The sequence below is a fragment of the Anoplophora glabripennis genome, unplaced genomic scaffold (genome assembly GCF_000390285.2).
Source record: "Anoplophora glabripennis isolate ALB-LARVAE unplaced genomic scaffold, Agla_2.0 scaffold61, whole genome shotgun sequence".
NCBI lineage: Eukaryota > Metazoa > Arthropoda > Insecta > Coleoptera > Cerambycidae > Anoplophora > Anoplophora glabripennis.
In genome coordinates, this window is record NW_019416237.1 from 1,478,910 (window position 1) to 1,501,858 (window position 22,949).

General features: G+C 29.8%; 1 protein-coding gene across 1 annotated transcript in view; it reads right to left on the minus strand.

Moving 5' to 3' along the window:
• The window catches only part of LOC108917711 (nephrin-like), a gene marked incomplete at its 5' end in the record, with an annotated part of 223,120 nt that overhangs the window by 62,825 nt on the left and 137,346 nt on the right, over positions 1 to 22,949 (minus strand). Inside the window, one exon of the mRNA XM_018724448.1 lies at positions 11,989 to 12,192. Within this exon, the coding sequence (XP_018579964.1) occupies positions 11,989 to 12,192 (204 nt within the window). The remainder of the gene's footprint in view (positions 1 to 11,988; positions 12,193 to 22,949) is intronic.

A 22,949-nucleotide genomic window follows, 5' to 3' on the forward strand; every position in this document is an offset into this window, starting at 1 on the left:
TTTAGCCTTCATTGTCTTACGCTCAGGGGAGTGTATTTTCCTAATATAAAATTGTCACAATTATTATTAAAGATTGCTCATTATTTATTACATGCTAAAATATGTATATATTGTCGTGTCTGCCCAGATATTGCAAAACAACTTCTTCGTTTCACATTTAACTTGTTTTATCTTGATTACGTTGTTCTTTGATTTCTTGTGCTCATTTTGTCATACGTATGTAAGAGCTTTGTTGAATGTACTAACATTTTCACCCATGATTATTATTATTGTTATTATTGTGTTGTTCTCCCGAAATCTCAACTTTAGCTGGATAGTCTCCCGTATTATGGGACTCCAGTACCTTACCTATCATTATTATTATTGTTGTTGTTCCTCCGAAATCTCAACTATAGCTGGATTGCCTCCCGTATGGGACTCCAGTACCTTCCCTATTATTATTGTTATTATTATTATTGTTGTTGTTGCTATTATTGTTACTAAAACCTCTTCAGTTTTACTTGGAAGTGTGTTTGTCAGACTTGAGTGAGATGACATTTAGTGAGAAATTAAATAAGTCCAGTTTTAATTATCATTAGCAAAGGTTCTTAATGTATGCCTTTGGTTAGCGGTTGTTTTGTATTTATATTTGGGTGGTAAGAGCAACGATCGTGGGTTTCTCTGCCATGCTCTTTCCCCGCAGGAGCTCTAGGTGAGCCTGGCACTCTCATTTTATGTTAAATGGTTGTTAATGTTTTTGTTGTTCTTTCTATTTGTCACATGTTTAATTTGAATTGTATGTAAATAAAGGTTAGGTGTATTTACTCTGCTTTTGTTTTATATAATTAAACCATACATCCCCTCTACAAAGTTAGTAGCCAGCGCCTTCCGGTCAATTAAAAATAGATACACACAACGTAGGGAGTCCTTATGACGATCACATATTTTTGGCCACAACTACGTTTACTTATTTTTTGTCGAAACTGGGGTTGTTCCAGGAATCAAAAAATTTGTTAGTATCGCCACGCCATCTGTACAGAAAGATTTGAACTAACAATTCTAACTGCAATTTGAAGCTATTCGAGGGACCTAACAACCCGTTTCCGGAACTAAAATAAATTTCTTCATTTCGGAGATATTGGCAGCGGGAGTGTTAAATAACACACCTTGTATTTAAGCGTAGATTTGGTGCCTAATTGCAGAACTACAGGTGGTTTGATATCTTTCTTCCATTGAAAGTATCACAATCACATTAAAATTTGTCGTGTTTCATCACACAATAACTTTCTATAAAGAAAGTTACTACGAACTGCACAAGTAATTTTGTTAATAATTTTTCTTATTCATATAGTAAGAACTGTAAAAAATATGTACTTAGAACTTATTACATGTAGATTTGGTACCTAATTGCAGAACTACAGGTTGTTTGATATCTTTCTTCTATTGAAAGTATCACAATCACATTAAAATTTGTCGTGCTTCATCACACAATAACTTTCTATAAAGAAAGTTACTACGAAGTGCACAAGTAATTTCGTTAATATTTTTTCTTATTCGAATACTAAGAACTGTAAAAAATATGTACTTAGAACTTATTACATGTAGATTTGGTACCTAATTGCAGAACTACAGATGGTTTGATATCTTTCTTCCATTGAAAGTATCACAATCACATTAAAATTGTCGTGCTTCATCACACAATAATATTCTATAAAGAAAGTTACTACGAACTGCACAAGTAATTTCGTTAATAATTTTTCTTATTCGAGTAATTGCATTGTTATAGACTTGTGACGTGCTAGAGCTAGATTATAAACATCTTACTATAGACAACTTCTTATTTGTGTAAGCCCTCTCTGTCCCTCTATTACTAAATAAAGAACAACAGTGGTTTGACATTTTTGTTGAGCTTCCTATTAACAGATGGCGCAATTAAGGTATTAAGCATATTATATCTATAAGTTTCTATATAAAATGTATAAACATAAATTATCTACTTTTAAAATCAATAAATAGTATAACTACTTTGTTCATGTTTTATCGGAATTTATTAAAATAATATCAAAGTGGGAAAATTAATATTAAGTAATTTTGTCATGACTTATTATGTTGCTCCACAAAAAACTACGTAAGTTAAATCTTTTCCGGAAATACTTTGAAAAATAATATAAATAAATAAATTATAATAAGGCTTAGTGCGGCGCGGAGTTATACAGGACCGTAGTCAGATTACGAATGAAAATATTAACATGTTTACAGAAAATATGTCGCAACATAGTACTATTACCAAAGAGCAAAGCTAAATAGAGGATAAAATACGTATATAAATTTAAATGACACCACTTATCCGATGAACCTTAGTGTTGAGACAAGGCTTCCGTGGCATATTGGAAGGAGTTAAAACATATTACTACCTGCTTTTCTAAGTTTTCTTTAGTGAAACGGCGACGTTTATCACTTAATATTAACTTGTATAGGGAAAATGACCGTTCAACGTCTACTGTTGACAACGGACAGTATGAGAAATTGTTGAGGCATGAACTATATATTAATATATTTGCTGGCATGTACCAGATAAAACTATGTTTTCCAAAATGGTGTATCCAGGATTTTTTTCCAACACTCTTTGCATGTTTCCTTTTATCGTACTACTGACTGGGGGTATATTATTGGCATCGTATGTATTTTTTTGTACATCATCCATTTCCATTATATCAATTTGTTTATTTAGGGATAGTCCACGTGATTCCAATTTACGGAATTACGGAACTTGGGGTTCTCTAATTTGTTTAATGGAATATTGCTCGAAAGAAAGGCGCCTGTAAGTTCATAGAAAAATAGAGAGTTTTCAAAGCTGGAAGAGGCGTGTCTCTTCAAATGTCTTGTCACTTTAGGTTTGTAACTAGAATTTATAATGCGTTCACACACAGTACAAAGCAGGTCATTTCCTTTAACACGTATGTCCAAAACCTTCGGGATTACTGTCAAACCACATTTGAAATAATTCCCGTCTTTTGGCGTTTTACTTCACTTTTCCCCCCAACTAACAGTTGTTATGTTACTATTTATAAATAGTTATTTAAATACACACAGCAAATACAATTTACAGCAGACGTACAAAGAAAGGTATCGATGCGACCCAACTACTACAAAAAGAAAGGTTCCGTAAACAACTGAACAGTTCAAAACGCGAGTGAGCTGTGTAGGCCACCGACTCTCGCGCCGGCTCTGTTAAACCCTGCACGTCCACTAAGCCTAATTATAATATAATAATAAAATAATACAAAAATGGGAAACGACCCCACTGGCCTTTGAATATTTACACGAATATATTTTTAACATCATTCAATGAATTACAAAGCAAGGTGCTTTTATAGAAAATTAATTTATGCGTGTATCGACCCACACTTACGCATGTCATTAATAATGCCGTATGCTAATAACAACTTACGGAGTCCTGTGACAAATTACCTGCAAGATAAAACTGAATCGGAACTTTGTTATTTATAGCCATAAAAACAGGAAACATTTTTTCATTTAAAAGTTTTAAATTCCTTCCACATTGTGGTCTATTAGAACTCCCTTACAAACGCCTCCTACGTTGGCGATGACTGATTGGACTGCATTTCCTAGGACCGTTTTTGGTACGTTACATTTGTTGTCAAAGGAAAAAGAAATAGTATAAATCATATCAGTGCTGCCAACGTCTTGGAAGGTATGTGGCTGACTCATTGCGGCGTAGATGGCATTTAATATGTCTGCTAGTGGTATAAAATTCCCTCGTCGTTTTTGTCGTTAGTATTCTCTAGGTATATACACTACGATATTTTTCAAAATGCCAGGACAATAATTTGTGCATTTGTGCAACGAACGTGCAGCCATTATTCTTCCTCTAATTTAAACGATATGATTCAAAGAAACTTATTAAAAATCGCATATATAACATAACTTGTTTATTATGTGACAATATGGCATTTGCTTAATAATTATTTTCTTCTATCTTATTTCCTAATATAAATATATCTGACTTTGTGAGACAATAATTTTTAATATAAAAAATATACAGTTTTGCAGTATTATAAGTATAAAAAGGCTGTTTACCACGTTTTAATATATTTTTTTAAATATTTCAGTAAACATCTTGCATACGTTTTGTCGTTACTTGATTTTCTATAGCTTTGTGGAAAAAAGTACGAACAAATATTCAAATTTTGAAAAGCAGAAAGTCACTACGTATACATACTACAATCTGGATAATTAATTCAACATAATAATAAAAAATCGTATTTAATTAAAGAAAACGTTTACAATATTAAAAATACTAAATTGTAATAACCTAATATTCGAAAACAATCCTTATACATTTGTTTATTCCTTGTCGTTCACTACGCATTAAAAACGTAATAAAAACTAGGTTAGTGACCGAATAATACGGTAGGTCAAGATTCACTCTCGATAAATCTTTGTAGGTCGCAGGACATGAGTGGTCCGAAAAGGGGATTAATAATGATTTGAAAATATTTTTTTTCAACATAAACATGCATTTGAAAATTTTTTTAATCGCGTATTCATATTCTATTCATTTTTCCCTATCTTCCCTTAAGAAATTAACGACATTATGATTAAATCTCCCTGTATATCCACAAGTAAATAATACGCAAATTTAATTTTTATTAATTTTAGTACATATTTTTTATAGTGTTTTATAGTCGGATATATAAATTATGAATTTGGCTCCTTCGAATTTTTTTTCTAGGTGCGCTGCTGCGCTCTCAAATAAGCGATGGCAAATCTAGTACATATAAGATCGATGGTAATGACAAATATAAAAACTGTTCTAGGACATCATCTGATACGACAAAAGAGTGAAATATTTGCTTTAGGGTTTCGTTGCGATTAAATCATCCTGGGTAGTGTAGATTTAGACTGGGTGAGTAGCCACTACTATTGTCCGCTGTTGGCATTGCTAACTTAGTAACATAATAAGATATGACATAGTTGATAATACAAACGTAATATAAGTTCCAAATTCTGAAACTTGCAGGAATTATGTTATAACACTTTCTTAGTTTCTGGAAAAAGAAGTATAACAATTACACTGTTATTTTATGTTTATACACGACAAATCTTAAATATGTACATATATTTTAACTGCGGGTATAATTTACGATGTAAATTAGTCCAGTAAGTGTCATTTTCCAAATTTGCAAATATTTGTGAACATTTTTTTTAAAAAGATGCAAAATTGAAGAATTACTAACCAAATGAGAATTATCATTTTTATCATAATCATTTTTATCAAGTTTGCGATGTCATATGTCATGAAAATTATTTAGAACAATTATATTTTAGTTCCATACTGCAGATTATATCTATAACTAATGCATTGTGATGTATTTTATTTAAAAAAACTAGTAACTGGTTTTAAGAACGCTTTAAAATTAAGTTATACAGTAATTTATTAATTACTTATTTATTATATATTTAATTAATTAAAATTTAAATTAATTAAATCAAAGTTTAAAAATTTATTTCCATGATTAGAGGGAACAGTAATATGAGGAAAAACTCTTTTCCTGTTTTATGGAAAGGAAGTATTTTTATAGAAAATTTTGTTTGTAATTTAAGATTAATTATTTCGTGCTTAACCTTATTTCACTTTACTTCAAATATGATGTTATAACGAAAATGACATTTTATTCTTCACTTATGTGATTAATTTTTTTTTTAACCCGAAAATAATTATCGTAAAAATGTTAACAGCAAAAATCTAATGTCCACTTTTCATAAAACAGTTTAAACATTTTTAAGAACTGGGTCATTGTTGGAAACACAGAAGCAAAAGAAAAACTGAAAATGCCACTGTGTTGGTTCACAATCAGTGTACAATGACCTAACGGAAATATAGAACAAACTTTTATAAAACTTGTTTTTTCTGAAATCGCAACCTAAAAAGGAAAAACTAATAGAAATATTTTAAAATTTTCTCATCTATACGTATCTTATTCATTAAGTATACAGGGTGTCCCTGAAAAGGATGGACAACGCTTGACCACAGGTTCCCTGGATGAATAAAACTATTTAGACTAACTTACCTTTATACAAAAGTTGCCTACTGAGATATAGCCTTCTAAATATAGAATAGATAACCTAGTTTTTTTCCAAATAATTTGAAAACTCTTTTTCTTAGAAACTTCAAATTTGGTACACATATTTTTTTATAAATACAGAATTTGGTGAGAATACATATACAGGATGTTCTCTTTCTAGTGACTGTGCGCCACTGGCTATCCCGTAACTTTTTTGTGTGTCCGCCAATGACGACATAATTTATATTTTTAAATATAAGCATTATTTTAGAAGATTTTTTGTCTCTTAATAAATTTTGATATCGTTTATTTTTTTACATTTTTTGCAGATTAAATAATATAAAATCAGTTTAAGATACTTAGAACAGTCTAGTACGAGGTGCCATATAACAAAGAACCAAATTCATAACAATAATTAAAAGGTTCAGTGTCAAGCTAGGTGTGACTTAATTTTAGCTTACTTTGTTTTTTATTGCGATTTATACTTTTGCTGAACAAACAGATATGTTATTAGTTTTGGGTTATTGTGAAGGAAATTGTTGTGCTACTGTTCGAACATATGCTGAAAGATTTCCTAAACAAAGAATTCCAAATCACAAAATATTTGCTAATGTGGAGAGACGCCTTCGGGAAACAAGACGTTTTTTACCTGTAACATTAAATCGTGGATAACGCACGGCCGGAACTATTCAGCTGGAGGAACAAATTTTGGAAAGGGTCGAAGAAATTCCTCAAGTAAATACAAGGCGTTTAGTGGCAGAGATTGGCTTTCAAAAAGTTCCGTTAATAGAGTATTAAAAGACCAGTTATTACAGGTTACTATCTTAATAGGTGGATAGGTAGAGGAAATTGTGCCCCTTTAAAATAGCCACCTCGATCCCCGGACCTAAACCCATGTAATTATTTCTTTTGGGGAGCGTTGAGGACAACAGTTTATAACCTTTCAGTAGATACAGAAAACGAATTATGGGAAAGAATACAAAATGAAATTAATGTTATGAGAGGTAATGCACAATTATTGGATAAAATTCATTTTAATTTTCGAAGAACTAATACTTGCGTTTAAGAACAAGGAAGTCACTTTGAGCATTTACTGTAATATTATTTTAATGTGATCACAAATATCAATATAGGTTTATTTGAAATGTTAATGTTGACTTTCTTACATTATTAGTTGATATTGTTTATTTAAAATACTAGTGTTGATTTTTTATTTTATTAATTGATAATACTAATACCAAAAATGTGTAGTTATTTTTTTTAATGTGACGTTTTTTCATTATTATTCCCTGCTTTGAGGAAAACTATGCAATCACAACATTCTCGGATCGGGAGGTCGTATTTTTGGGAGGTCTTGAAAAATCTGTAAGCGAATTCGTACATTTCCCTAGATTTGTTTGGTAATAAATTTAGTCACATTTTTTTGCGGCGGCTATTAACTCTTGTGGTGTCTTGTACACCTGACCATCATCATCACTGTCCATTTGAAATATTTTTAAATATATTTACGAATTTGAGAATATATTGCTGTAGGTACACAAATATACTATTTTATGCTGTATAGAAGGTGTATTTATTTGTATAAATTCTGTACCTATACATTAACTAATTGTTACAAGTGATTTCCGTTAGGATGTTTCATGTGTTTGCAGTAAAATAATTTACTTAATACATTTCCTAACGGCCGCCTCGTTTGTGCCCTGAATAATGCGTTTATAATTTAATTTGTGCAATGTATCCGCGGAAGTTATACATTCAATGGCAATTTATATGCCGCTCTCTTCGCTTTCTAATTACTACTTCAGCTGAGCGTTATATTATTCATTATCAGAGTGGCATTGCAGCGAGCCGTAGGTACTTTATTTTTAACCATTAATTAATCCCTATTCCGGTTCCCGACGGAAATCGGATTTGTTTTTTTTGTCTATATTTTATAAATACACGCCATGGATGTTTGTAAATTGATGAATTAAGAACGGATCTTGGTTAAACACATTTTAGTAATTTAACTTAATGAAATATGATTTTTTTTATCTACAGGGTGTTTATGAAATAAGTGCGTTTCTTGAAAAGGATCACGAATACGAGCAACTTTTATTAAGCAACTGATGGTCTAAATACTTCTCTTTTCGAGAAAATTAGTTAAGAAAATTAACCATAAATGTAAGCCAACCCTGTGCATCTTGTGCACATGCGATGTGTGTTGCAAATTCTTACGTTGTACAGAGATCTCGGTTCCAGCAACGGATTTCAGTGAATGTGACTAGAGTTTTTGGTGACAGAATTTTTACTGTCGTTTAGAAACATGTTTATTAGCACACGGAAACAAAACTTTGAACAATTTTTGTAGAGTGATTGTCTATTGGTAAGTAATTCATTTATTCGCTTAATTTTTGCGTTACTTTTAAAGGAGATTTGAATAAATTTCAGCATGTTTGAATACAAAGTTTAAACTTATTTCAGAAACACCCTGTATATCCCAACGAATAACCACTTGATGTTTTGTTTGTTTATTGATTTATGGTAATTGCACCTATTAACGAATATCTTAAGCATACATTATGTTATCTTTTCCATAAGCAAAAGTATAAATTTTAATGCCACAAATAAATAAATACATATAAATAAATATAAAAATAAATAAATACACAAATAAATCTTTGTGTGGAAGAGAAACAGTTCCGAATGAAAATAGCTTATATTTAAACTAAAAAAAAATATAAACGAAGAATTTTAAATTTTCGTAATACAGACCCGAAGAGTATTGCTGTGTAAATACGGGAAAAATAGTTCCCAAAGCTAAAAGTAATTCACTGAGTCCCTTGTGGTTACTGAGAAAGCTGGGTACAAATACTGAAAAAGTATTCAATTTGTGAGTTCTATTGTTACAATAAACTGTTGCAAAAAGTATCTGCGATTATTTGATTCCTGAAAACAACGTTAAAAGTGTTCAAATCCAGAACACTTTTATTCAAATATTCACATTATGCGAATACAATAATGAATATTAACTACAGAGGTAAATATAAAAATAGGCCATTATTGTATCAAACTAAAGTAGGCGACATAAGGTGTCTCTGAGCTTAAATATTAAAAATTAGGGGAATAAAAATATCAGCAATTTTTTTGTAATTTTTGACAGTGATGAATCGAAATAAAAGCAGTTTGAAGCTTCAAGATTCTAGTTTGAAGATATTTTGACAAACAATTTTTGTGAGTTTCGGTTATTTCATCGGAAATAGCGCGAGAAAAAATATTTAAAAATTTTTTTATTTATTTTTAAGGATCACGGGCTCACGAAATTTTGCTCAGCTTTAGTTTGTTTTTGATCACTGTACGTCAATTTTTTATTAGATATGCGGCTTTGAATGAAAAAGGATCCTTTTATCTTTTATCATCAATATCTTAGTCCTAAGATCCCTAGGCCGTATCTCCATTTCCTCAAAATTTACTTAAAAACAAATTCTGGAAATTAATTTAGAATGATCGAATTAGTCTAGGAAGTATTTTTAGTTTTTTTTTTGGACAAGAAATTTTTTATCCTAAAATTTTTATGAATACAATTTTTTTTTAAAATGTGGTCACCAAAATCTAGAGAAAATCATCCATATGTAAGTACATGTTTGGAGAAGTGTTAATTTTTTTGTACATTCTTTGGTTTGATGAACAGCAATTGCAAACATTAAATAAGATGGGGTGTCTGTGCTACAAAAATAAAAGGGTTTTACGACTATATAATTCTAATTGAATCTAAAGGCTCCTTGTTCCTGGAATGAGGATTTTCGTCCTACGAGAAAAAGTTAAAAAAAGATCTCTTTTCCTTCAAGCTTCCGCAGTTCGTGTGGTAAAAAAAAATTCAAGCTCCCACGTATGAAATGTATTTCGGCACTCCATTCAGACTCGACAAAGAAAACTTCTTTTTTTAAGGAATAAGGTATTTGCATCTGATTATTATCTTACCTTCTTTATAATAATTACTGAAAAACTTGATAATAAAATATAATACAGGGTGATTCTTAGGTATGTTCCAATAATAAAATTGGCGATCCTTTTGGTAATTTTAAAGAAAATAGTTGCTGCTAACTTGTGCTGAATGGTTTGATTTTCGAGAAATATAATGTTCTAGTTGCAATTTTAAATACGACGAATAAAATGTTCAGTGATGTATTTTTCATAAATGTGCAGTTCCAAATTAAAAAATCAAATTTAAGGTTGTGGCTTAATATTTATGTATGTGCTAATGGCTTATATAAATATTTTATTTATTCGCAAATAATTAGATTATCCATTGAAATAAAAAAATATTGTTACACATATTGTACACATTGACATGATTTGTTTATTAATTTATGATTCCATTGGTTGCTTACTCATTTTAACAAGAATGAAAATTATGAAATCTTAAATGCTATAATGAGATGAATATTTTTTTTACAAAATTTGTTACTAACAGCTTTGTCGGCGTGCAGAATCCAGTAGCGTAGTCAAATATTAAATACAAAAATTGACACAGAAACAAATAAAAAATATTTTTTAATAACAGAAAATAAATTCAAGTGATGTGATGTTAATAGAATCTCTCAGAAAAAAATTCTAATTAAATTGGTCAATAAATACCTTTTTTATATTTGAAATGGGCCACATAGTACAATTAAATGGGACTTTAAGTCGCAATTGGGTCGACTTGCCTGAATTTTTGATATGAGTTAGTTTGTATATAATAACACTAAGTGACAATATTTTTTTTCAGCCCCCGGCTAGGGGTAAAAAAAGAAAAGATAAAAGGGTTTTTGAAGATAACTCAAAAGCGGTAAAAACTAGCAAAAAAATTTCTTATAAAAGCATAAAATTCTACATAAAAAATGGTATATTGACTTTCTTTGTACTATTAAAATTAACAGAGTTAGGGCGGCTAGAAGTTAAGGGATGATTTCAGAAATTTAAAAAAATCATAACAAGCAGAAAAATGAATGAATTTTACAATTTTTCTTTTTAATCTACTATAGGAATAAAGAGAAATAGATATATTTTTAATAAAAATTTATAACAATTTCAATTTTTTAATCGTTAATTTTTATGATTTGACACTAAAACAATTTTTTTCTATGCCATTCGATTTATTACTTAAAATAATGAAAAGTTGCTTTCGAAATTTTGTTTTACGACAAATATAAAAAATTACTTTCGCTTTGTGAAATTGTTATAACTGTTTTTATTAAAAATTTAAAAATACATCTAGGTATTTCTCTGGAAAGATAGTTTATATTTTTTAGAGTAGATTGAAAAAAAAATTATAAAATTCATTCATTTTTCTGCTTGTTATGATTTTTTAAGGCTCCCTAACTCCGTCAATTTTAATATTACAAGAAAAAGTCAATAGACCATTTTTATGTAAGATTTTATGCTCTGGAATTTTTATAAGAAACTTTTTTTCTAGCTCTTACCACTTTTGAGTTATCTTCTTGAGCAACCTCTTTATTTTATCTTTTTTCACCCTTCGCCGGGGGATGAGAAAAAAATTACTGTCACTTATTGTTATTAAATGTATACCTCAAACTAACTTATATAAAAAATTCAGGCAAGTTGACCAAAATTTCGATTTAGAGGCCCATTTAATTGGACTAACATTTTCGATTAAATCAACTGTACAATAAGTTCACTTTTGACAAAAAAAAACAATTAATTTATGTCACAAAATAGAAGCTTTTTTTTTATTAGTAAATAAATGTGCCCAACGAATTTTCAAAATACTCAATGGCGTCGAAACTCTAATTCTTATTGAGAGTACTTTCCAGTATCTCTGCTACTGGTTGACTTTGACTTTTTTTTGTGATAATATAAAGAGTCACCCTCCTTACTATCGGAGCGCACTTATGGACCACCTTGTAGATAGCAACCCACATTAAATAAAAACACCTACACAACAACTCCAGTCGAACAGTCTTCTCCGAGGGCATCATCAGCTTGGTGTTGCTCGCCTGGCACTTGAAAGTGGAGTTCAGGTGGTCTCTCGTCACGCCATTTACTTCCAGCCTATTCACCATAACGTGATTTCCGATAGCTTCGAGTTGTCCCTCGACCATTCGCTCGTTCATGAACCAGGAGACCGTCGGCGGGGGCCGTCCTGAAAGAAACGAAGGGTCGTTGTAGATGGAGGATTTTATTATAGGCACGAATTCACGGCTATACAGGGAAATCCACACGACATTCTGTCCCTTTTATCTTTTTCTGTCTTTTTCGTTTTTCTATCAAGGAAAAAATGTTGTATTTCCTAGATATAAACCGAACATTTGTTATTGTTTTAATGGAATACCGTGTATATTTTTCTTTTTTGGGTTTCTTTTCTTGAGGTCTTTCATGTTACATATTTGCTTTGATAGTTTGCATAATATTTGGGTTTATTTACTGATCGTGCACATAGTCAAGATTGCCATGAAACCACTGTGTGGGTATGTTTTTCGCAAATCTTTTAAATTTTTTAATAAGTAAAATATATTATTCATAAAATGTGTTTTATTATTCCAGACAAGGAACATATATTTTTTTTATAATGCCCTATTATCGACTTCACTTATAGCACTAATTTCATTTTCTCCTTTAGGTTATGCAAATTATTATTGGATTAAAGTTATTTATTTAAAAAAATGTCCTAACAATAAGGTTATCATAAAACCTCTCTAGTATTGTACATTTTCCTTAATAAAGTGTTTAATGATCTATTTAGTGAATTTAAGGGCGCATTATTATTGAAATAGTGTTTTCCACAAAGACAAATAATTTCAAACATTTATTAAATCTAAAGCTTATCAAATAATAGGAATGTTATGTCATGCCATCTGGGTATTTTCAAAGACGCCGCAGCAAAATGAACAAGTGCAAAAAACGATCAAATCATCAAGGTTTTAGGTACTGAAATCTACGAAAATACTAACTTTTTTATATATAACTCCACACGTAAATATTCTTATAACATATACTTGTTTAGTCCTACATATAAAATTATTTACTTTTATTTATAAGTACGTGAAAATAATTCTTAAAATATGGGATTAGGAGAACAGCAAAAGCATTTTTTACAAACGCTTTTTTAAAGTAATAATGAATAAACAGAACATCGAGGATTTTGTTTTTGTGCTCACTTTTGTTCTATACGTTTTATTTTTCAAGATTTCAGTATCTAAAAACACCAGAAAGACTATTTCTCGGCCAGGAATATGGTCACCTTAATAGCGGAAAAGCATAAATATGCACTAGTTCCAGGCCCGGATTTAGGGAGGGGGTTATAGCCTCGGCTCTCACGAGATCTGGAAGCCTTGGCAAGATCTTGCAAAATAAAACCAAAAAATGGTTAGGTTTTTTTAGAATCAAACTAAAAATTGTTTAGGTTTTGAAATTTTGTGTATTTTTTTTAGAAAAAGGGTCTCCGTAGAGCTTGCAGGCCCGGGTCTCACTACAGATTATTCCGGCCCTAACTAGTTTTTTATTGTGGATAAATGAACCAAAATATTATGCAAACTGTCAAAGCAATTATATGACATGTATATATCACTGATGCGGTTATAAAAAGAAAGGGATTTCAAAAAGCGACAAAAATACAGGGTGTCCCTAAAAAAACTGGTTTGGTTTATATCTCTCAGACGCAAAATTCAAATTTTTTTTTTTATATAAGTAGTTGTTTGACATCACAAGAAAACTCCTTAAAAGAGGTAGAATGTTATGTGAATTAATACAAGGATTAATAATAGTCCCATCAAAATGATCTTACTTATTGCAAGAAATAAATGAAAAAAACAAAAAAAACAAGTCAGTATAGTGGTTACGTTTTAATAGGAATTTAATTTAAATTTTCAAAATAAATAGAAAAATGGCTACCAAGTCACAGTGTGTTATATTTCGAGTAGCACCGCCCTTTCAAATTTTATGGGCAAAATGTATTTAAAAAGCGATGTAAAAAAACTGGAAAACAATTTAAGAAAAAAACTGATAACTTAATTGTATTGAATGTATTCATATTCATTATTTTGTTTTGATAAATCATTTATTTATTTAGTACTTAAAATTATTAAAATGCAGTATTTGGAACAGTGTATAAAGGCAATAATTCCTCAAGATGAGCTGTTTTAGCTTAGATTTATGCAAGGTACAAATAATTTGTCAGTCTAATGATAAATGCCGACAATTACTATTACTTCGCATTTATATTTTGTTATAATGATGAACTTGCTCACATGAAAACTTATAGAAAATATTAACAAACTTTTTTGTTTTCAGCCTCAGAAACAAACAATTGAGGTTAAAGACAAAAAAGGAACTACCATTGTATCTAAGCAAATAAGTATTAAATTAATCCATTTTAGTAAAAAAGTTTATTTTTTAAACTAACTAACTTTTTTGTTGGAATAAATCATGTTTAAGGTTTCTATTTTCTATATTTCTTTGTTTATTTGTAAAAAGCTTATCGTATTAAAAATGCCTTACAACAGTGGATTTGAAACACCGGATATAAGCAAATGGGCAAATCTTTATAACTTAACTATTTTTCATTCAAATATTTTTAGTGTATATTTTTCAGTTTTTTCAAAAAAACGTACAGTAGTAGACAAATAAAGAGTACTCACTAAAACGTTTAAACAACAAAGATAGTAAAACCTTACTTTTGTAAAGAATTGGTTAAAATCGGAAACCTTTTATTGTCCACAGTTGTGTAATTTCTTTCTTGACTTATCAAATGAATGGATTTCAGTGTTTCGAATTTATTTGCGGTCTTCTTTGAAGATGTACTGATCGACAACGAATATGTTCTCCCATCATTTTTGACAAAATTCGCTTCGCATCGATCAATTTATTCGATACGTATCTAGCGGCACCCTAATGCCTACCCTGTCAGCCTGGCGATGACGTGCCGGTGAACAGTCAAGGTTTTAGCAGAGGGACGCTTACCGTACAATTTATTTTCGTTTATGAGTGAATTGACGCTTTGCTTGGTCGAATGTATAGCTCGTGTTTTTATGGTAGTCAGTAGCATTGTGTATTGTGAGCATAGAGCGGCACACGGCTTGATCATAGATTTAACCTATTTCTGCTCCTATAACGAGTATTGCCGCTTACTATCATAATCTAGATTACTACTGTTTATTTATTTGATTAACATTACATAAAACAGCTGCGATAATTTTTATTCCAAATTATTATTCGTTAAATTTATTTCATTTTTTGTGCATAAACTTTTTACATAGTATGCTGATTAACTATGCGTGCATTGCGTTAGGTTAGGTACCTTACAGTATTACAGTTGACTAAATTTCAGTGGCGTGTAGATGTCGTAATGCCCCTTTTAGTTCTGTTTTTGCAGTATAATATTTATATGGTTTCATTAGGCATCTCATCATTTTATTTTTGATAGGTTGATAACTACCCTGCATAATATATTCCACAAAATGATATTAGAAGTAAAACATAACGTTACGCCACTGCGATTTAACAATTATCAAGTACCCGTATCTCGTTAATTCACATAAACATTCTTTATTCATTGCTTATTATCAGTTTGCTAAATACATTTTGTTGAATATGGGAAAGTAATTCCACAAACGAAATTAATAATTACGCTGAAGAATTACCTACGCTGTAAACTACATTCGAGCGCTCAGCCCAATGCAATTTGTTACACCAAATAGTCAAAGAAATTTCCGGTCTGGTAATGTTTAAAACAGTATAGCGGTTGATTCGGGAAAATTAGACGTTCTGAAACATTGAAACTCGTTAGAATCGGGTTTAAATGTTAGTATATATCGAGTTCCTTCGTAATTAAAAATACAAAATTAAATAACGCTCATTTAGTCGTTCGTGCAAATACGCCGTTTGATGGCGGATAAAAGTTATTTTGTTTGCAAAAATCGCTTTTCAGCGTCTATTGATATTCCAGTCCATTTGTACATTTTAATTTTGATTATTCAACTCTGTTTCAATACGCGGATAGGCGCCCATAAAATATTTTTTTTTTAGGTACTGTATGACAGAAGCAAAATATGACTACGTTTCTAAAACAGTCCTACAATCTTTTTTAAAATGGAAGAAACACAGTGGAAACTTCCATATTTTGAAAAAGAGATGAAAATGCCGTAAAAGCTCCACCTCCAAGGTAGAAAACTTTGAGTTTACTAATTTTTAAGGTAGTAAGGTAATAACAGAATATATTGTTATGATTTGTTTTTAGGATAACATAAAACATATAAAAAAGGGACGAAAATGTAAATTTTTGAGATAAATTGAAATATTTACTAATAACAGAGAGAAAACTGACATAAAAGGGATGTGGAACACAGAAAAGATTAAAATGAAGGATATTTTTAAGTGCTGAATAAGTTGCGTAGTAATATAAGATAAAACCGTTCAATGAAACGATTCAGTGTCAAAATTATGATTAAAGAATAATTTATAAGTTAAGTAGTCGATAAAATGCACTCATGCAATTTGAAAAAGTTTAAAAACACTGTAAAGAACAAATTAGTAAAGTTAGATTTCAACTAGGGTTTAAGCAAATTTGGAAAATTTAAATTTTGACAAGTTGAACCACGGATGGAAAAGGAAGGACACATAAATAAGAAACATGCAATAAATCTTATATAAAAGTAAAATATAGCATACCTGCAATAAGTATTTATGAGTGGAATTAAACCTGAGGCTTTGTGTAAAGTTTTCCAAAGTGACAGATCTATGTATCGTCATAATTTGTAAAATTGTAAATTTAAAAGTGTTGTAGAACTACAAAATAATTTGTAAAGTGTACAGAAAACCTTCTTAACATATACTGTTTTGAGATTCCAACCAAAGTTCAAATTTGTGTGTAAACTTTAAAAGTTTTCTATATGTCAACAAATCTAAAACATTTCAATCATTTCATAAACAGGGAAAAACTGTTAAAAATGTGAAAAAGGGTTAAAGACAGTGAATAGACATACAATTAAGCTGTATAGCCTAATTTAGTCCAAATTTCTAAATTTCAGTAAAATTTGTTGAAAGTTTGACAGTTAACGTAGAAATAAGTTACTGGTGTCAAAAGATTAGTATTTTTTAATTAAAAATTCTCAAAAGTTTAGTTTGACATATCCATGGCAACACTTCATTTGTTTTTAGTTCAAAAAAAGTAAAAATCGAGCTCGAAGTAGCCAGTCTCTCATAAGTTTTGAAGACATAAACATCGTTAGTTTGGTACCTAAAATAACAAGTGAACATCAATAAAAATCAATAAATTTGTGAAAATTACCTATCCAGTCATCTGAAACGTGAAACGTCAGTCACAACGAGAATGTCAACTATCATTAGCATTCAATGTTCATACATTGCCAATATCCATAAAAGTTTTTAAATCCCATAGAGCAGTGAACCTAAAGTTCAACACTAAAATTTGAACTAGTAAATATTGTGAATTAAATAAAAATTGGTCAATTCATAAAGTGTAGTGAAGTGGTAAAAGCAAAGTATTTGCAAGTCCGACCCATCATCGATCCAGATTTCAAGCAAGAAACCAACGTAACGACAAGGAGAATCGTGAGTTATCTAACGATTAATTTGGCCAAATATAACACAGAAATTTAGAAATAACCGCATATCCATATCACGTACAACCAAATTCCATTTTTGAAAATAAAACTCAATAAGTCGATTTAAAATATCAAATCGTAACATTTCAATTATTGATTAAAAAGGTTGAAATTTATGTAACTTTGTTGTTTAGTCAAGTATAAAAAATTTGTCAGTTATAAAGTTACATCTTAAAATTGTTAAAATTTGTGAAAGATATCTTTCATTTTAAAATACTTTTACATAAATATTCAATTTAAACAGACAAATTGATTATTTGGCGCCCAACTAATAATATCCAAAAAATAATCAAATAAAAATAATATTCAAAATCACAAAAAATAAATTAAAAACAATCATTTATATTTATGAAAGAAACTTTTAAAAAATACAAATAAAAAAATCATTTTAGCAAATTGTGTATCTTGCATACATATAAAACCAGTCGATAGAATAATTTTTGTGTACTTTATACACGTATTAATTATAATGTGTCTGTAAAGTCACCTTTTGTATTGGGACACACAGGGTCTTTAATAACTTGCCTCTGAAAAAAAAAATAAAAAATTGAGAATCTCGCTAGGTCTAAATTTAGGTTAAAATATTGTTTAAATGACAAATGTAGTCGTATGTATAGCATTATTGAATTCTTTTAGTATAAGAATGTATGGCTTTTCTCTTTTTTCTTTTTTTTCTTTTATTGACTAATCCCATACATTATTATAAAGTCTCTACAAAAAAATAAAGGTTATTTATTTATGTCTGGTGTCGAAAAATATTGTTTAACTTCGTTTGATAAAATTTTTTGATAAAATTAGCTTAATATCTATTATGGGCACCGACATAACAGCAATATTTTTCCAACTAAAAATCAGTAGATTTCGATGTTTCTCTATTTACTGCACAAAAGAAATGAACTTGCGTATTTAAAAATAAGTAAAGTAAATTGTTCTGTAATCTTTAATCATTTTATATTGTACAATAAATTTTATATCTTATTTAAACCTGAATTTTTCAAAAGTTTCTGTGAATATTTATATCTATTTCCTTTACATATTATCATTGTATTTCTAAAGAATCTAGGACAATCCTGCTTTTTTATTTAGCACCCAATGCACAGGCGATATTGTGATATTTTGTCTTCCTCATATTTTTTTTGTGTAAAATATATCAAACTTTTTAAAGAATTAGATATATGTTGCATAATATCCTTAATTAATAATTGTATCGAATATAAAATACTGTTTTTTTAAATTACGTTCTTTCTTTCTGCCTTCTTTATGTTTAATTTGATTTAAAAATGTTTATTATTATATTCAATGTTGAACATTAGGTTCAGAGAAATGTCATAATGCAAATTATTTGTTCGGTTACTTCAATATGAATTCTTTATAAAAATGATTTTATTAATTATTTGATGACAAAGTTCATGTAAATGTAATTATTGATTAAAACAGTAATAAATTTCGCGTTTTTAATTTCATCTCTAAGGACCAAAATGTTGTATTGTTTAGATTTAGATGGTTTTATTAAAAATCAACGATTCGCTCCTTACATATTATAATTTTGAAGTTATTTTTATATTTCTATTCTTTGTATCATCTTTCTATAAAGTTATCGGTATTATATTTCAAAATAATCTTAAGGCTAATTGCCACGAATGGAAAAAATGGTTTAATTATTTTTCTTAATTCCACTAAAAATACCTTTCAATAGGTGACCAGTATTATATTTCAAAATAATGCTCATATTAAGGTTAATTATTGCGAAGAAATGTCCTCTATTATTTTTCTTAATTTAGAGTACTTTATAATCAAATAATTAGTAGATGCGTGCGTAGAGTTAATAATCGTAAGAAATTCGAAAAACTAGGGTTACATGAAATATCGGTTTATAATTGTCTTAGTTGCGTGAGCCTATAACCTGGTATGTGAAATATGCTGACTGAAATATACAGCGAAAATGTATAATGAGCCTGGATACTTCCTCACTGCACCAATAAAAACTTAAAAACTCCTCGGTCTGATTTATTAAATTTAAGGTAAATATCCTTATTTTCTTATCATTTATTCCTCGACGTTAATAAAGAAAGTATATCAAGCCAGTATATCATCATCCTATCCGGTATATTACTTTTATTAAACTCCGACAAAAGTCGGAGAGTTATTGCCGCTAGACATGAATTTCTTAATGTTTCCCTAGAGAGCCTTGGAAAAAGAAAGCCTCTTGTTAATTCTTGTAGCGAGATAATTGTTTTATCGTTGAGCAATTATTTACAACGGATATGTATTATATTCAGTGGCGTACTCAGGATTTAATCCTGCGAGGGGCACAGTGTTTTGTTGTGTTGCTCTCAACACGGGGGGAGGGGAAAAATAAATAAGCAGAGGAAAGCTTAGAGAAAAAATTTAATTTTCCAAGTACCAAATACTGTATTTATAACAATGGGTCCTTTTTCTTTGAGAGTAACTAGTATTTCATTCGAAGCTACAGGTACGTCTCTATGAATATTTAAATTGGTAAGGCCATGTAGCGAAAACTATCATCAGCGAGTATTATGCGAACTTATTGCAGCTTTGAGTGATAAAATAAAATGAAATGAAAATTAGTTTTGAAATAAGATGTTCTACTAGATATCTTCTGAAACATGTAATTATTATTATCTGTTGCAGTTTGCATTAAGACTATTCTGTAAACTAAACATATATAATAGTCTTTAGGAGTTAACATTTGCTATTCAAAATTTATTTGACATATCCTTTAAAACTATACTAGAGGATGTTAACACATTGTGGAAACCTATTGAATAAAGTGAAAATAAGAAATGAAAAACACCCCCTTATCAATTTTTAAAGGGTAGGTACGTTCATATTCTGACGAGAATGTATCTTCTGTCAGCATTGAAAGGATACAAACCAGATGGACTAAATTCGATAAGATTTTATGGCGAGTTTTATCTGAAAGTCAATGATTATGAAGGTAGAGTTTATGATTTTTTAAACTTATGATTTTTTCTTCCATGTCACTGTGCCCAACTAAAAAATGCATTAATAAAGTTTTTGTAGATTTTCAGTATGATGGCTTAGTCAAAATTGTCATTTGATGACGAATATTCGGAACCTCTGAAACAGAAAGAGATAGGAGGTTGCAGTTTGATTAATTCTTCTTTAAAATCGGAATCTAGAAGCATAGATGTGTTAGTTTTCACAGAACATATTATTAACAGAATATATTTTGATTTGATTTTTTTAATGTCAATGTCACTATCTTCTGGTTCTAACTTGGCAGATTGTAACATTTACTTGTTATAGCTAAATGCGATTTTAACAATTTCAGTAATATGCACTACAACATCGTTTATGGCCTAAAATTCATCTTCCACATTAGGGAAAACACCTGCATAACAACTTTTTAACTAGTTTTAATAGCGGTAGTAAATTTTTATATAAATCGGAGCTACATCTGTAGTTTGCCCGACGGGAATTCCAGCCATGTAGAATATATCCCGCTCGCAGCCATTGCTCCTATTTATTTTGTAAATATGTGTATTTGTATTTTATTTTACCTCGGAATAGATATAATATATGGCTGCAGCTAGATAAATCATAAATATATGGTATTCGGGGTCGCTATCTGTTCGATCGAAATCTATATGTGAAAATTATTTCTCATGTTCCCGAAATGCAACGCTGTAACAGCCTCAAATGTTTCCAATATTGCTTTCTCATTGGAGTAATAGTAATAAACGCGGACAAGACTGGCATAGATAACTGTTGCCTTGCCACGATCTAATCTGATGCTATTCACAAACATAAACCATATTTGATGCCGTTTGTACCTTGTCCCTTGTAACTGAATCTTGTAGGTTTTATTATTTTCAGTATACATACTCATTGGCTATTAGGTAACATATGTGGCAAACCTTCTGTCACGACATTGAAAAAAATACGAATTAACTATCCAGCTAATTTTTTTAATTTCTTTTTCATAATACAGGAGGTGATGTTCAAAGGGGCATGCGTGTGGACAAATATTAAAAAAAATACAATAATATGCACGCCACTGCAGATTTCTAGTTTTGTGAGTTGCTTAGTTCTAAAGGAAAATGCTGATTTATTAATTTATACATTATTTATTTTATTATTTTTTATAAAATAGCGCTTTTTTCCATATGAAAAAATTCTACGATATATCTTTTGTCAGGCATTACAAAAAATATTCAAAGAATTAAAAAAGTGGCATGCGTATTATTATTTTAAACCATTGGATACTTAGACGCACGGCCCCGGTGAGGTGATTAAATTTTAGTTTATACTAAATCTTGCTTTCTAATAGACATATTTAATAGAAGAACGAGAAAAATAAACTTAAATATATTCTCAGAAGGAGACATTTGGGACAAACGTTAATATACAATACAACATAATATGATGAATCACCCTCTGAAATACATAGAGAACGCCCTATTTATTATAACATATCTGAAGAATTATGTATAAATAACAGGTAAGGTATTAAAGGTCATGCATCTATATTAGAATTGATGATTTTTTCTCTGTTTATTGGATACTTTGCCACTTTCATTAAACCATTTTCGCTTAATCGAAGAGAAGATCTCATACTTAAAAAAGCATAGAAATAAAAAATAATTTTTTTTATGTGATTATGACAAAATTCAAAATTTGGGTTGTGCAATAATTATTACAAATCGAATCGGTTTTCCTTTGAAGATGATTTGAATAGAATTTTCATTTAATTTGAAATTATGGTGGATTCGCCAGTGACAAAATTGTGAAAAAGGTTTTATCTGCTTCCACTATAGTAAATAGACTATTAATACATTGTTTTTTAGAAGGTAACTGGATTTTACCGTAGAAGTAGAAGTTGCTATAGACAAAGGGAGGTATGTGAGGTAACTTACCTCCCTAGGGAAAAAAGCGATTTCGAGTTATAAATGCATATTTATGAACAAATAAATAGAAATATTTAATAAACATTACATTTTATTAATTATTATGAATGAATATTTATAGTAACTGTACAGGGTGGTTGATTTTCGATAGCTTTATAGGGTACAGCCAAAACGGTGATAGATACAAAAAATCTGATATCGATGTCCCGTCCTCTTTTTTTGAGTTTACTTCGCTGGTCCCAAAAGATCTTGGCTAACTTGATTAGTTTTAGATATACAGTTTTTTTTTTGAAAAATGGCCCATTTACATTAACCTCTCTATCTCCGTTGTCATTCAATTTAGAAGAAAAAGTGTGGACATTATTTGTTCTATTTTTTATTAGGAA